Source organism: Tetrao urogallus (assembly GCF_951394365.1).
Source record: "Tetrao urogallus genome assembly, chromosome: 1".
Lineage (NCBI taxonomy): Eukaryota > Metazoa > Chordata > Aves > Galliformes > Phasianidae > Tetrao > Tetrao urogallus.
The window spans coordinates 164,834,666-164,851,148 of NC_136813.1; the positions used below are offsets into that span (position 1 = coordinate 164,834,666).

Genomic DNA, 16,483 nt, shown 5'->3' on the forward strand with positions numbered 1-16,483 from the left:
TGAACGCTGGTAGGATATCACTGTTTCCTTCAAAAAGTCTAATGTGCTTTTGCCGAACATAAACCTTTCATAGTTTTTCTTGGCAAGTCAGCCCAAGATTAGAAGGAAGGATTAGAATGGATTAGAAGGAAGAAGGATTTTCTTTAGGACATGTAATTTTTGTTTGTCCTTAATGGGACTTAAAAATATTCTCTGAAACATGTGGTACTGACCAATAGTTTTGTTAACTGTTCTCATTTTCTTTTTCTCCCAAGGAAAGCAGGAGCTCAGTCCTTCTCTACTGTGAAGAATGCAGTTTAATTTACCACATTTGAGGAAATTGCAAAGATAACAAAATCTGGAGGATGAAAGATGGATCTCACTTGGGTAAATCTGCTGCTTTGATCATGGCAGACGGTGAATTTAACTTAATGTGAATCCTTAAGATAAACTTTTAGAATACGGATAATATATACTGTAGCATACATGTGCATTACTTTCACTCTTACCTACACATGTGTGAATTCACCTGCTTGTGCTATTTCTTTCCATATACAACAGGTTAGGCGCCCCTTTAGTGACATGCTTCAAAACTTAGCTTAATTATCCATCAGTATTTACCACACAAATAAATGGCCAAAGAAGGTTTTCTTCTCTGTTGCCCAATGAATGTACTCAGCAGTCAGCCTTCAAGATTGCAATACTGACAATAGCTTTTTGTATCTGAAAATAAAAGCCTGCTTAATCCTGCTATTTTTACCAGATTCAAAGCAAAACAGCTAGCTGAAATAGGTTTGCAGCAGTCTGACTTCTGATATACTATAGCTGTTTATTCAGTTTTACATGAATATGTACTCAAACGTAAAAATTAAACTAAACAAAAACAAACAACAAAAAAAAAACCAGCAAACCAAAGTACACTGCGTCCTGTGATATGGAAGGAGCATCAGTATGGGAAGCAATAATGGTATGAGAAAGTAATTTCTTATGTCATATCAATATAATTTTTCTAATGTTCACCAATCTAAACAAATACAGAGAACAGATTTTCCCTGAGTATGCATTTCATTGGTTGGTGGGTTTCTGTTCCCTACAGAACAACAAAATCCAAGTGAAAAATAAAAATAAATGATGTTGAAAAAACTCTTTAAAACTTCTGCAACTTCCAATGTGAGCTACAATAGCACCAGAGATAAATGGCAACATAACCAACTTCGCTTGAACTGCTGACAGATGGAGAGAACAATGACAATATAATGTCTTTTTTGCTTTGCAATGGCTTAAAAACAGCATATAAGGGAAAGTACAAACAGTACTCTTCTTTCACTCTACCTCTCCTTTAGTTTGATGATCAACTTAACACCTCCCCCTGCAATGATACGAAATATTCTTGGCATGGCATAATTTTATTTTTAGCACTATTGAAATATTTCTAAAAGTGTTTGAAAAAGCACCTCCTGAGATATGATTTGTAATGTACCAGCATTTTTTTTTTGTGACCAGGGTACTTTGAAAACAATTCGATCCAGAGCTGCTGAATGGTACTGTAGTGAAACTTCCATAACTGGTACATAAGCGAACAATTGCTTACAAGTGCATAGAATAAAAAGCGCCATCACCAGTGAAAAACTACAGCTTTGAGTAAGCTCGTATAAATGACTGAGGTAAGCATGGGAAGTTTATCCCCAGAACAACTAAGAATCATCAAACAAGCAATATACAGTTTTCAAGTTCTACTTCATATTTTACTAATATCATATTAGTGCTGTCAGCTTTATTTGTATGCCTGCTTATTTTGTCTGCTGAAAAAAATTGCTTATCTTTGGGTGAAGAAGCCCTGGCAATATTACATTATTTCCTCTGTTGGCTATAAGTTGCAAAGCTGTGCAACTATCTTTTTCCTCCTTTTGTTAGGAACTTTGGCATTCCTCCTTCTCAGCAGTTCGTTACTTACGGTGACAGTGAATGTACAGTATAACCCAGGTCCTGGCTCAGTGCATCTATTTACTCTAACCTGCAGTTCTGGCCTTGCAACCAGCAACACAATTTTCTTGCATTCATCACTGGAGAGCAATGCCACTGCCTCTTCTCGATTCTGGACATCTTGCCCATTAATCTAGAAAACAAACGAAAGTGGCACATTAGTTTCTATTTCTACAAAGCAACACACAATAAAGGGCAAATATCAGCTCATTTGTGGTGAATGTATGGACAATGAAACTTGCACAACGGGCTCATCTTCAGCCCCTCAGTGGTAAGTGCCTTCACTCAATTATGCGCTTACTGTAAGAGCTGTATCGATTGCTGAAGGATGGCGGACATCAGAGGAAGCAGTTATGTTCATAAATGTCCAACCTGCGCCCTGGTAACATACATCTAGCAACACAATTAACCAGCCCCTGACAGGTGACGTTCATCTTTCTTCGTTCAGAGTAATGGAAGTGTCACTCTGAGATAATAGTGCTGGTGGAAGCAAGACTGGTAATACCGCAGCTGAAATCAGTCACACTGTGTGCGTGTAGAGGGCCAATTAGGGAGCTGCAGCATTATCTCTTGCCAGGCAATACTTACAGGCCACTGCTTATTGCTGCTCCATTTAATCATTTTACATTTGTGTGGATAGATTAGTATCCAGAACCACACACAAAACATACGTATCCCCCTTGCCAGGGGATAATCAAAATAGAAATAGTTCTCCAATAAGAATGTGCTGTTCTTGTTACCTTTCTGCTGTTCTGTCACCTCATCGAAACAGACATGGCTGTGACTATGTGCAAATTGTATTTTCCGTATGTATTTAGTTTTGTCCGAATCTGAAGAAGTGGATTATTCCAATTGTGGTAGTGAAAAAATAATTAGTCTGTTTGAAAATGGGTGCAAACAAAATGGGAAGGTGGAAAGACATGAACATTTGGGACAAATAATACTGTGCCCAATACTTCATCTCTTGTAAGTAGCAGGAATTTTCTTTCTGAAAAGTAAAGAGAACGTCATACTTCTCTATGTGTGTGTAGGCCTGAAAATTAAGACACAAAATACAGCTTTAACTCAGATTAACCTGTTCTACCCTGAGCATCCAACTGGCATTGAGTAAATGTTTGAGACACTACACAGGTTACACAAAGGGGTAATGATGAGCTGCTCATGGCTTTCCACTTCTTCCAGAAATTTCAGAAATAAAGGAGACCAGGCAAGTCTTTGGCGACACAGAACTGCCCTAACCCAAAACGCCACAACATAGATCGTGAGAGCCAGGAGCAGATCTCCAGCTTATCCAAACACCCCAAGCCACAGCAGCTGCTCCAGCAAGTCCTATCAGCTGGGCAACCACCCAGAGACCACAGCCCTGCTGACTGCACACCAGTGGAGCCATCACTGGGGAACAAGCAGGAATTCAGTCACGGAGATCACATCTCCGAGGACAGCATTTGTTAGACTGGAGTTTCACAGCTAAAACCAGCAAAAGTTTAGGGAGTTTCACTGGGACTGTCCTAATAATTTTTTTTCCCTTGGCTTCATAATATTTGACATGAAATATCCAGACTTAATATCTTTAAGAGGACTGAGAAGGTGACTGGAGAGGTTGCGTGATGTTTGCGAGAATGGGAAGGGGACAGTTCCAGCCTCGTGAGGAAATCCACTGTAGTTTTGTGAGAAATGCACAAAATACTATCCCCCTTTAGCTGTAAGCAATGCCATCTTCTGCCCCCATCAAATGCCCCCATGCTCACAGCTCTGCCTTGCTCCCAGCCTCGGTATAATCCCCGATAATGGCACTGTCACCTTCTATTTCTCTGAGTTATCTCATCAATAAGAGTAGATAGAGGGTCAATGTGTTTTCAGATATGAAAGTAAACCCCACATAACTCTCTGGGTATTAACTTTAATGATCAAACTCATAGCTATATATCAGCACTGACATTAAAGTAATGCTCCAGCCTACAAGAACACAGCAGAATTACCTATGCTTTCTCTCACCTCTGGAGTCTTTACTCACAATTGAAATAAATTTCTTAAGCAATTTGTGAATGTTTGCCTGAGCTGCTCATAGCTTTCCACTTCATCCAGAAATTTCAGAAATAAAGGAGAATAGCAGGAAATGAATCTACCTTCAATTTACTTAAAGTGCATAGGTGAGGAATGAACAATGAACATGGTTTCTACTTGGTTGAATAAACAGGATTTTTCTCTGATTTTTTAAAGTTAAAAGCACCACTATATTTTGTTTACTTCCTTCAGTGGATATTTTATAAGAAGACATGGAAAACAGCACACTGACTTTTCCACTCTTACTCCCAGTCTTCAGTGTGGTCCCACAGCCACATCCTACTGTGCTCAGGAGATTAGCTACAATTCTAAAGCTGATACGAGGGTGAGAAATACAACTAGAGATTTCAACAAAGATGCTAGCTGCAAAAATGAGAAGACTGGAGAGAAGGAACTTGTGACAACCAGAAACCTAATGTTAAAGAAGGGCAATTCCAAAACTGTTTACAGAAAAGCAACCTGTCATTACCAGCAGCTATTTCTGGAAAAATAAAATAAAAATACAAGGGAAATAGACTGGAAACTAGACCTAAGATGCTGTAATAAAGAAGTTTCCAATTGACTGATTTTTGGTAGCTATTTTGTGATTTTGTTATCAGTTCAGAATTGTCACTGACCGTTCAGAACACAAACCCACTGCCATTCCAGCTATTCCCCTATCCATACATTACCTGCATTCACTCCTCCAGACCTGGGCTATGGGTCCTGTGACTTATTGCACAAACCTATGTGCAGGACAGCTGCAAAGGCAGCTCTCTGAATGAGAAGAAACCAAAGAGAAGAAAAAAGCCAAGATGGTAGATCAGCAAAGAACCCCCCAACAGTGTTGTTTTATTGGCAGAGAAAAGAAAATATTAACAAAAGCCAAGTGAACGCCCTGCTCAAGTACATTCAAGATCATCCATTATGGACAACACATCTTTTGTGTGAAAATTCTTACCATCAATGCTCAGCTCAAGTGAGTTTTACCCAAATTTCTGCAATCAGTGAATGATCAGCAAATTTCTGACACCTGCATTTATGTTTTCTGGATCCGTATTTTGAATTTGACACTGAGATGCACATAGGGAAAATGAGATTTGCTAATAAATACAGCAATGAGATACATGGGATGTAAGGGCATGAGCCAGAACAAGTTTGTCATTCTCATTTTTCAGTACACGCACTTTAGCTCCCAGCTATTGTGTTAAAAAACAGACAGACATGGATTTTCTCATCGATCACAGTAACAAAGAGAACCACCTTCCCTCATTAACAGTCCACAGAGAAGACAGCTCTGTATGTTTGAAGAAAGAGTTTAGGAAAGAGGCTATTGTCACATACTTGCAAAATGCGGTCTCCTTCACGGATCCGTCCATCTCTGGCAGCAATGCTGTTTGGATCAACCTGCATAGGACAACATTCAGTAACTGAACATTAAAATATTATTACTGGAAACCAATTACAGCTGCTGAATTTGAAAACATGCCTTTTTTGCTCTGTACAGAGGCAATTTAAATCTTTTTTTACAACCCCATGAACTCAACAGTTCGTTAAATAATTGTATAAGCTTGTTTGAGACAAAAACCTAAAGACTGAATGGGTCAGGAGCATATCACTGTCAGATTAATACTGTTCTATGCCACTGTAGACATTAACCTTCAGCTGGAAAAATTAACTACAGAGACCCTCTGCTCTGGAAGTTCACTATGGGCTGTGGTGATTCTGTAGCCATTGATGCCACCATACAGATGGGCCTGTCTTTAGGAAAAAGCAGGATTATTTTTCTTGCATGAAAATATTTATTACTAAATGATTGCTTCAGTTATCAAGCTGTTATTTCCTCTGGAATTTTGCAGTTCTCAAGGAAACAGCGAAAAATCCCAAAGGATCTATTCTGTATAGATCACTCACAAGTTCTGTATAATGTTTCTGGTCTGAGCCAGTTAATTTTAAGTTCGTTTAACCTAAATAGAAGTTTAGAGCTCCATTAACAGTTTATCAAAGTCACTATAGCTCATCCCTGAGCAATGACCTACTGTTCATTGCAGGGCAGTTCGATCTATCACCTTTCATTCGATGGATATCTTGAATCATTTATTTTGCTTCAATGTGCCATAAGCTATTTTTTTCAAACAAAACATTTGAGTTTAGCATTTGTTTGCAGGTTACATCCTCTGCAGCTGTTAGATATCATTTTCTTCTCATGCACTATCATAGAAAAAAATATTTCTTAAATGTTTAATCAAGTATGAAAGACAATAGAATTGCAGTCACTTTAAAAAAGGTCTGAGAAATATCTACCACGTAGGAAAACTAGCACATTTCACATACAGTTCTGGAGTGTATTAGAAGGTTCCTGCATTTTATTTCTCTTCACAGGTCAGACTTTAACAGCAGCACCCATACAACTGTTGGAAGACTTATACTAGTTCTATACTTTGTTCTATACTTATACTTACTAGTTCTTACTCTATACTTATACTAGTTCTAGGGCTGTGCTTTTCAGCTTCTTTGACACTGCTTCTGGCCTGTGAAAGACGAACTTTCTCTCCATCCTTGTTTATTAAGCAGGAGAAAACTCTCTACCAATTAATTCTGTCAATGTGCTTCATCCAGAATATGGTACAACAAGTCATAAAAATGTCAATCTGGGAAACTATAACAATCATTAGTGAGCTTGGACTCATAAGAGTTCTGCTTTATCCAGGAAAACAACCATCTTGGATGTGAGTGGATACCCAAAAGGAATTAATTTGCCTGGAAGTCTTCTGGACTGACACTGTGGAACACCTCAGGATATGTGTAGGATGCCATGTTTTCCTTGTAAGTTACTGGAAAACTCAGGGTTCTGCTTATCTCAATACCCAGTACTCTATTTCTTGACTGATAAAAATATAAAAATTATTAGGAGAGATCAGTCATTTCTGACATGTTCATCTCCAGGCTATTCTTTTCATCCAACTGTGATATGTCTGTGATGTCATCACTGTACGAAACCCACAAATAATAAAATAAGGATTACTGAGGTTGTGAAAGGATGAAGTGCAAGCAGGGTATGGAGTATGCTTTCAAAATTCTGCCTGCTTTGCTATATAAGGGCAGGTTTCTTTCAAAATTCAGACCATGCTCAGGCTGCTTTGTATTCCCCTAACTATGATGTTTTAGTTAAAAGCATTTGGATTAAAGAAGCGTGCTAGTAATAATTACACTACTTGAGAAACACAATTTAAATTGATAATCTAAATGAATTGGAAGTGACACATGCTGGCTGATGGCCGACATTTCTGCAGCCTGGTCTCAGAACACTTGCTCTCATGTTCCCTGATGTGTTCCCCCTCCCCAGCCCATGTCTTTACCTCACTGACATAGATCCCTGTGTCTTCCTCATCATCGGTTCTGTAGCAGACAGTCAGTCCCAGCTTCTCCTGGCTGCTAATGCGACACAGCTCCACCTCCTACAAAGAAGCACACAGGCTCATGCAATGGCTTTTGCCAGAAGTGGAAAAAATTACTTGGCACAAAGGAGCACTGATTCCATTCTGTCCAGCCATGGAGAAGGAACAGTTCTTCCTCAGTATGTCAAATCTCACACCTATACATCGAGATGCAGCTGACAAATGGCAGAATTTTGTTGTAACTGCTCAGTCTCAAGATACATTATTTTGTGTGCAACTTCAGGAGATAAATTAAGAAGGAAATTCCAATATATAGTAGGTTCAAGTTATACAGAAACTATTTCCAAAGACTTTCCTGAGAAATATAGATGTGAATTGATTTTGCAGTTTTTTAGCCTTTGGATAATAGGAGCTGACTTACAGTATATTATACAGTCATTTTAGTCCTATCATGCCAACTATTGACTTATAGGATATAGGACAGGCTGGCTACACATCAATCAATCCATCACACTAGCACCACTCCCTTTCAGCAACACTCTAAACCATAAAGCAAAACCACAGCCTTCCACTAATAGCATTATTCATTCCCTGGCCAGCTTAGTGTCATACTTTCCTTGCAGAAGTTGTTAGATAACAGAGGGATGCTTCAAGGAATCTCCTGTGAAGCTGAACAACCATTGCATCCTCCTCAATTGCGAGATGATGCAGAAAACATATTTTTAGTGCCAGATGTCCCAGCAGTGGCATCTCATGAAAAGTGCAAGTTTTAGGGCAGATGGCACAGTGATAACTAGTACATCCATCCATCTGAGTTAAGCATCTTTAGTTTCATAGGGGAACCATTCATAAAAATGCAGAACTGTGCTTGGTTTCAACACTGTGAAGCAATTAATTGCAATAAAGCATGATGAATCCAGTAACAGAGAGTATTAGCTTGGTTGCAAACAAAAAACTTTGGTTGATAAAGGTATTTTAAAGGGAGTCTGCAAGTGACACTTGTAACCATGCAAAAGAAAAAAAAAAAAAAGACAGAAGAATCCTTCACAATCTCACAATCCATCCACTTTTCATACTCAAAACAGTACAGTCTCATGTTCAGCAAGTGTCAGGACAACCTCCCTAGCACAAGCCCTGCCAGGGCAAATGTGGGACCTCTTTGTCTGTTCTCTACAGCAGAGAGGAGCCCAAGCACTTATTATTAGGAGAGTGCTGGGCCATGGGGAGAGAAGCTACACTCCTTTCTGCCTGAAATAGCTATGTATCCCAACATAGACTTCTCCCTCTGGCTGGTGGAGAACAGCAGAAAGACCTCAGGTATTGAGTTTGTTGCACAGTGACAGTGACTTGGCTATGCCACAGATCCAGTCCTCTCCTCAAATCCAGAGTTTGGTTCTCAGTCTGTGATATAGTTTATCCCTCCCTATCCTCAGATATGTCACAGAGATCAAGATACAAACAGGTGTACAGCAGGGAGTCCGATGGAGAGGTGGGGACCAGACATCAACACACCACTTGCTGAAAACCTCTGGTTCACACACAGGGGTTAGCCAACAAACCCCATGCAATTTGCTTTTCAGTAAGTGTGCTGCTGGGACTTGATGCCCTGCTCTCTCACCAGTGCCCAAATCTACATGGGTTCAGTACCTGCATAAACTTTATAAATGTCTCCCTGGACTTTGAACATTCAATGCTTTAATAAAAAACTTTAAAAGCATAGAAAATACTATGATAACCTGTAGTCATTCTTTAGTCTTTTTTCTGAAGTGTGATGATCACTTTAAATAGCTTATTGTGAGGTAAGATGTGAAATTAGTTGTGACTACATGTGTTATACATCAGGTTTGATAGGAAAAAAGAAGGGACAGTGTTTCACTATGGAAGAGAATTACAGTGACCTGATTCTGGCATTGGGAGTGAAAATACGTATACTGAAGGGCGGCCTGTTCAAAACCCATAACAATTGATGCCTCCAGAGGGAAAGAACACTTCACTAGAACTGTAATATTAGGGAGGAATTACAGTAACAAAATGGCTTCAATTATGGCAACAAGGTATACTTTTAAGGAATAAAGAAGCTTGCAGGCCCTTGGAGGCCTATAAGGAAACCTAAATACACCATAAAGGGCTGAGACTGGGACCTTTAAATCAAAGCAAATGAGGAGCTGTGCACAAGCTGAAATCCATTGACTTTCATTGTCCTGCTGGCACCAGCTCCCATCTCCCTGCATTGAGGCTGGACAGGGACCCCAAGGACTGCTCTGAACATAATTTCTTTGGTCAGGAATAACCCTAATGTTCCTGTGGATGATTTGTCTCAAAATGTTTGTTACTACAAAGCCGCATGACGTTTCAGGCTGCAAATGAACTGAAACCTTTCAGCACGTGCTGGTTCCACAAGCAAAGTAATTTAACCATTTATGGCATTAAAGTGAAGAAAATGAGGGCAACTCCAGAGCTCCATCCTGGGAATCCAAGAGGTTTGCTACTTACTCTCTGGGAACAGGCTGCTGACAAATACCAGTGACAAACATCCCCCGACTGGGATACAGCATGTCTGGCTGTGCACAGTGTTTGTATTGACACAGCTTTCATTCCTTTTCCCTGTAAGAGAGCTCAGAGCTGAGATCTGTTTTCTGTAGTCTTGGGATTACACCTTTCCTACACAATTGTGTGAGATGTACTTTGATGATAGCATTTGTGGCTGTGTGTGGCCTTAGAAACGGCAGTCACTGTAGTACTCAGCATCGAAAGATAATTGCCCAACAAACATTTCACGTTTTTCAGTCTAGACTCAAGTATAGACTCAAGTAATATGTCATTCTAATGGGATGAAACTGGATGGTCTCTTCCTCTGTATGGAAATCACTCCAAATAACAATCCGTTTCCCACCACACAACTACAGTACTAATTTCAAAGCATCTTCTTTTTTAAAGCAAACAAAACACATTCTAGTCAAACAAATCGGGGCTAACAACATATTTGGGATATTTAAAAACACTTTGTATAAAATACTAAGTCATCTCTAAGACCTAAAGTCCACAAGCTCAATCTTTAGCTGGTGGCTAACACTAACATCTGAAACAAAGAGAAGAGCAGCTACTGAGGCACCAGAAAACCAAGACCATGATGGTCGGAAGCATTTCACATTGCATTTCATGACAGATGCTTTTTAATGTGTGTTGGCATTGTTGTTGTTGTTGTTTTCCCTACTGTTCTTAAACAAAAGAAACAATAAGTTTGGCAGCAGTAATGAATTTTTAAGGATATGTTCTCCTTCCTTTAAGTCCCTTCAGATATACACACATGCACACACACACAAGCAGATAGTTGCTTTCTCTTAATTCTAATTTGAGGTTTTGTGTGTATGCATGCAGGGACTGAACTGTCTTCAAAATTCAGCATTTCAGAAAGCTGTGAGAAACAATATTTGGGGATTCATGAAGTGTGCTGACAGACAGATGGTGGAAGGAGAGGGACTGAGCAGAGCGCTCAGGAGATGACAGCCTCCCCCTCTTTTGGGCACTCTGGGGGCAACCGCTTCTCAACATGAATGGTATTCTGCTGCCAAGTGACAGAAATCAATGCCAAATTGCTAAATCTTTGACTTGGTGCTTCTTTTCTCTGTGTGGGCAGAACAATAATTCCGCACAATTCCATGTTGAAGACAATGCTTCAGAGGGTTTTGCCATAAATTACTTTCTTAAAAGACAGAGATTAAAATTAGAATAAGAACTGTCCTGCCCTGAAAGACCAGGGTGCCAATGTACAAGATAGCCCATTTCTGCAAAGAGTTGGAGGTCATGCTGTTGAAGGACTGAAAACTGGTTATATTGGTCATTCTCTAAAGTGATGGAGTGGTGGTTATAGCTTCTGGCTCCCAGTTAAAGACCATCATTTGCTTTGGTGACAGAAAACCAGTTTACTGGCTGTCAGCCTCAGGAGACATAAGACCAAGCAAGGAGCTGTCACATCTTTGGGGTGGGAAGACCAGGTTAATACTGTCATTTCTCTCAGGTGGCAGAAAAGTGGGTTATAAGTGTAATCAGCTGAGCTGTCTGCTTCCTACGATTGGTGAAAAAAGGTTAAGGAACATCAAAAGAGTGCTTGTAAATGTTTGAATCAGTTTGCAGTTACAGTAGGTCTTTCTATTAAAAGCTTGATTACAGTGAGTAAAGCTGATTGTCTGTTAGAAAACAGATTGTGAACCCTTCCGTGACTTTCCTTGAATAGTCTTCTATGGACAAAAAGAGCTCTGAACTCTTCACGTTTTGCTGCCATATGGAGGAAAACAGATTACAGCCGAAGCTGGTAGTTTCCTCTTGCTGCACCCAGATGATGCTGATGAGAGTCATCCATTTGATGATGTTATGTTGGAATAACTGCATAGATCAAAAGCTTTCTTTGTCCCATTTTTCCTAGCTCTTCACTCTGCCAGTGGTCTCCACTAGGCCATAAGCACCTTAGAATCCTTCCCCCACTTTCTGTCAGGATTAGTTATACCTCTTTAAACCCATGTACAGTGTGGCTGAGCTCTGCATCATCACTGCCTGTCAGCCTTTCTCATTTATCCCATTCCATTCCATCCTAGCACTCTTTCCAGAAACAATTCTCTGTCTCCACCCTCAAAGTCCCTCTCAGCTTATGCTTCCCCAAAGTGATCTCTCACCCATATTTGTACAGACAGCAGCTTCGCTCACTCTTTTCCCCCATTTCCTCCCAAGCATTTCCATTCTCAATAAATGCCCATATTCACATAGCCCTGGCATCACCTTTTTTTTACCACCACTTTATAAACTATCCTGTTATCATGTCTCTAAAAATCTGCAAACTAATTACTGCCTGGCAAGCCAGAAGTCCCATATACTAAAATGTTTGCTTCATTATGTATAAAACAGAGAGAGCTTGGCACTACTGAAATCATGAGGAAGTCTCAGTGATTCTTGTGGATTCCCTCCAATTCAGGATATTCCATAATTCTATGAAATAACCTTTTATTGGTGCCATGTTGTTCTCTTTCCTCTCTTAATGTCCAATCTTTTGTTGTCTTACACTCTTGTGTGCTGTGAAGAAATCTTTGTAAAGATGGGAAGTAAATCAAACAGGAAATTAGAGCTCAATAGAAATCAGTTGTGATCAATAGCAAACTATACATTTTTCCATGGTGGGAGCTTCTCAAAGCCCATATAAGTACTTTGGAAGCAAGGAAGTGGTTTTGAAGCTCAGAATCTGGTCTGCCCCCCTCCTAGAACTATAGGAGAATGAACAAATTCTGGAAATTTCTGACACTTTTTGTGATAACAGTATTTTTGTTAAATCTGACCTACTGCATTCACAGAATGATTAAAGACATTGATTATTTCCATAGAGCTATAGCTCTAGTGCAATTGAGTGCAATTAAGGAGAATAACACTGCTCCAACTCTAAAGAGCTTAGGTCCAATTGCTGGACCTTATAATATTGTCTTGTCTCAATTTTTGTCCATTTTTCACTTCCATCCTTTTATGCCTTAACTGAAACAGCTTCAGTATATTTTACTGTATTTACTGTAGACCATTTTAAGTAACAAGAGTTAAGTATTTAACATCACTCTACAGTGTGACAGATGTAAACTGTACATGTAGCTGCCTCATAACAAAATATGGTGTCCTAGAGTGGAACATGAGATTACATGAAAAAAAAATAAAAAAAAAAAAATAATCAGATCCTCTTTACAATCTCTTTGTATGGAAAGACTCACTGATCCATTTCTGAACTGGGCACATGTTTGACATTCATCCCTGGCAGACGCTGTACACTGAGGAAGGGAATTTGCACCACTTCCTTAAATTCACAATCATTCTGAAAAATACTGAGTGAAGTTTTTTCTTGTGAGACAATTTTTTTCAAGGGTTTCCAGAATTTTTCTGTCTCTAAGTCTTAAAGTAAATTCTCACAAGATGAGAATTTCCTAATACAAATTTAAAAATAACTAAAGTTTGGAGCATGGTATTAAACTTGAATAAAATTCAACAACTCAAATACAAATCCAAGAAACAAATTCGGGATCTATTCTGTATTCAGCTGTAACTGTTTCAGTGTTTATGTTGTAGATGTTGGTGCACATGCAACTGCTTTTGGTTACTTCAGGTAACTTTTTGTGACTTGTTTCCCTCATCTACGAAAAGCAGACGACGATGCAAACAGCACAAGAGTAGCACAACAGAAAGGAATGAATGATTACAGAGTGCTTGAAAAGCACTGTGAAAAAATATTATAAACTCTCCATGTCCTTCTATTATTCCCTGGCTGCCCTTATAGCAGTTGTTGTACACCATTAAAAGGACCAAGAGACTATCAGGGTTGTATTAGCTATTGTGTTCCATTCACCAGTACAGTATATCAGAGTAATGTGTCCCAGGAACTCTGCAAACATCACTGGGGGGGGAGGGGGGGGGAGCAGGGAATCATATAATCATAATAACAGGTTTTTTCCTAAATGAAATGTGTGTGTTATCATTTGAGTTAATATTTAAGTCCTCATGACAACGAGGAAATTACCTCACTGGTGAGAAAGCCAAAAGCCAAATTAATTTTAATCAGTGTTCATTTTAGTGTAATGGGAATATGTTATTTTAAAACCTGATTCATATTTCAGCATTTGCTTTTTTGAGACATGCTAAGATGAAGGATCCTGAACACATTCTGCTTATGATACAGCTGAATATTTAATCCCTTAGCATTAACCAGCATCAGCTTTGTCCCACTGAATTGAAAGGAAGTTTTGGTATTCACAAGAATGAAATCTCCAAGTTTTAAATTAGGAGTCAACAGTATATATACTGCTTTTAGGAAAGTAAGTCAATACATCCTATGGGAAGATTCTCACTTCACCCAAGGAAAGAGAAAAAGCTGCCAGTATGGAAAAAAATCATTGTGTGGTGAAACATACAACAGAATTGAGATATATTTTTATTTTCATGCTAAAATGTATGAAAAGGCTATGTCCTGGCTCAAATTAAAAAGCCCACAACAACATAACAAGTACTAAGGCAGCAGAATTCAGAGATGGGCAGTACATGGAGGTCTCTTGGTTCAGCAATAACTCTGTAACATAGGACGATTAATAGCATCTCTTGGATCAAAATAAGATTATGAACTGTTACTAATTGTTATTATTGCAATATCAGGGGAAAAGAAAAAAAGAGAAAAAAAAAAACTAAAAACAGAAATTATCTTCACAGCCACCCAGAATACAGGTATCACAAACTAGTAAGTTAACACCCATCTCTATCTTGCAGTAAGTGGACACATGCGTATTCTACAACAACTCCAGGTGTGAGCAGAAACACCTTTATGTTCCAGACTCACTGAATGCAATGAATACATGCAACACCTGATGATCCACAGCAAAGGAACACAGCATTTCCCAAAAATTTAAAAGAAACTAAAAATAACAGAGCAAAGTAAGAAAATACTTACTTTTATCTCTGTTTTTCCTCTTCACATGTAGTAATAGCTGAGAAGTTGTTTTAATGTTCATTTTGCTAATAGAATGATTACCAGAAAGATTACCTGACTGAATAAAGCAGAGAAGGCCAAGAACACGGAACTTACAGAATAGCTCAAAGAGGAATTAACTGAGAAAGTACATTAAGGACTGAATTATTTAAAAAAAGCTCTTTATGCTTAAAAACACACAGTGTTCTTCTGAAGCCTCAGACAGAAGTGCATAGGGACTACCTTGGAATTAAAACTCATTCTTCAGTATCATTCATGTGTGTTTATGGGTAAGATCAACTTCTAGTCTATATGCGTAGTTGAATTGAGGATGCTGTTAGAAGGTTGTTCTAGCAAAGTCACATCAATTTTATCAGCTTCTTACTAGTAATTTCTGTAAACTAGGGAAACCAAGCAAATCTTTCTCTCAGCCTCATAATTTTGTTCAGCATTGAACAAAAACATTCAGCCATTTTTGCAATTTCTTATCCCCTTGCAGGGAATGACATGAGCAACCACTTTATAGTCAGGCAAAGCATCTTGGCGGTGTATCCCTGGCCATATTCACTTTCTCAGTCTCTATTTGGCTTGTCCAGTCTGGCAAATCAGCAGTCATTTATGTTGCTACCTTCTATGATATTTAATCTTCATAATGCTTCACACCTGTTGTCACTGGCAAGTAATCCTGCTCGTGAAATAAAAATAAATAACACAAACAGAACCAGAGCTATCCCCTCACAGGAGCAGGCTGACAGTTCAATATAATGAAGTCCTAGGAAGGTGAACAGATAACAGTGAAGATTCTGGAAACTAAAATCCATCTCTAATTCAGAAGTGACGAGAATGTAACACATATTACATGTTAGATAAAAACATATGTTACAAGTGAGTGTGGGTATAAAAAAGAGGAAGCAAGTCTGGGTTTGCATTAAAAAAAGGCATGAGTGGTTGAATAAATGATGATGATGTTCCTTAGACGATGTTCTTTTATAACATCATTTATTACACCTCTGAATTTGTTCAATGCTGCAGATGTGACTGTCATGTACGAACAATCAGGGTGTGCACAATAAGTAAGGTTGCACACTTCAAGAGAAGCTTGGTGTTTCAAACAAGTATTACATTACTTTACTCAAATCATAGTTCCCATTCTCTGACTTACGTAGGGCCTTTGTTTAGCACCAGTGTCTTTAACTGTGACCAGAAATAATTTGATGAAATTCACAAAAAAATGTGCAACTCCTAGCATCAGTAGGAACCGTCACAACAATCTATTTTAAATATGACTTGTTTCATTTTATTTTCCCTAGGAGTTACTAATCTCTGTTCAGATGAAAGGAGAGTCTGTGGTGCTTCCAATGTTCCTTTAACAAAGTAATTTCACTTTAAGTCTTTAAGTTAGTTATTTCATATTCGGGTTTGAGGGGCATTAAATATCTGTTTACTTGTGTGTGCATGTGTCTGAGTGGAGGGGTGGGAGTGGATGTAAGTTTATATATGTGTGTGTGTACATAGGGAGATACAGTACAGTGTACACTGGGCAACCCTGGTCTAATGGTTGGCAACCCTGCACACAGCAGGGGGGTTGAAACTAGATTAT

At 38.8% G+C, this 16,483-nt stretch overlaps 1 protein-coding gene across 2 annotated transcripts in view; it reads right to left on the minus strand.

The window, feature by feature from the left end:
- The window catches only part of PDZRN4 (PDZ domain containing ring finger 4), a gene marked incomplete at both ends in the record, with an annotated part of 240,128 nt that overhangs the window by 10,797 nt on the left and 212,848 nt on the right, over positions 1–16,483 (minus strand). For both annotated transcript variants that reach the window (XM_079540361.1, XM_079540362.1), the window contains 3 exons: positions 1,994–2,095; positions 5,350–5,412; positions 7,365–7,463. In XM_079540361.1, the coding sequence (XP_079396487.1) occupies positions 1,994–2,095; positions 5,350–5,412; positions 7,365–7,463 (264 nt within the window). The remainder of the gene's footprint in view (positions 1–1,993; positions 2,096–5,349; positions 5,413–7,364; positions 7,464–16,483) is intronic.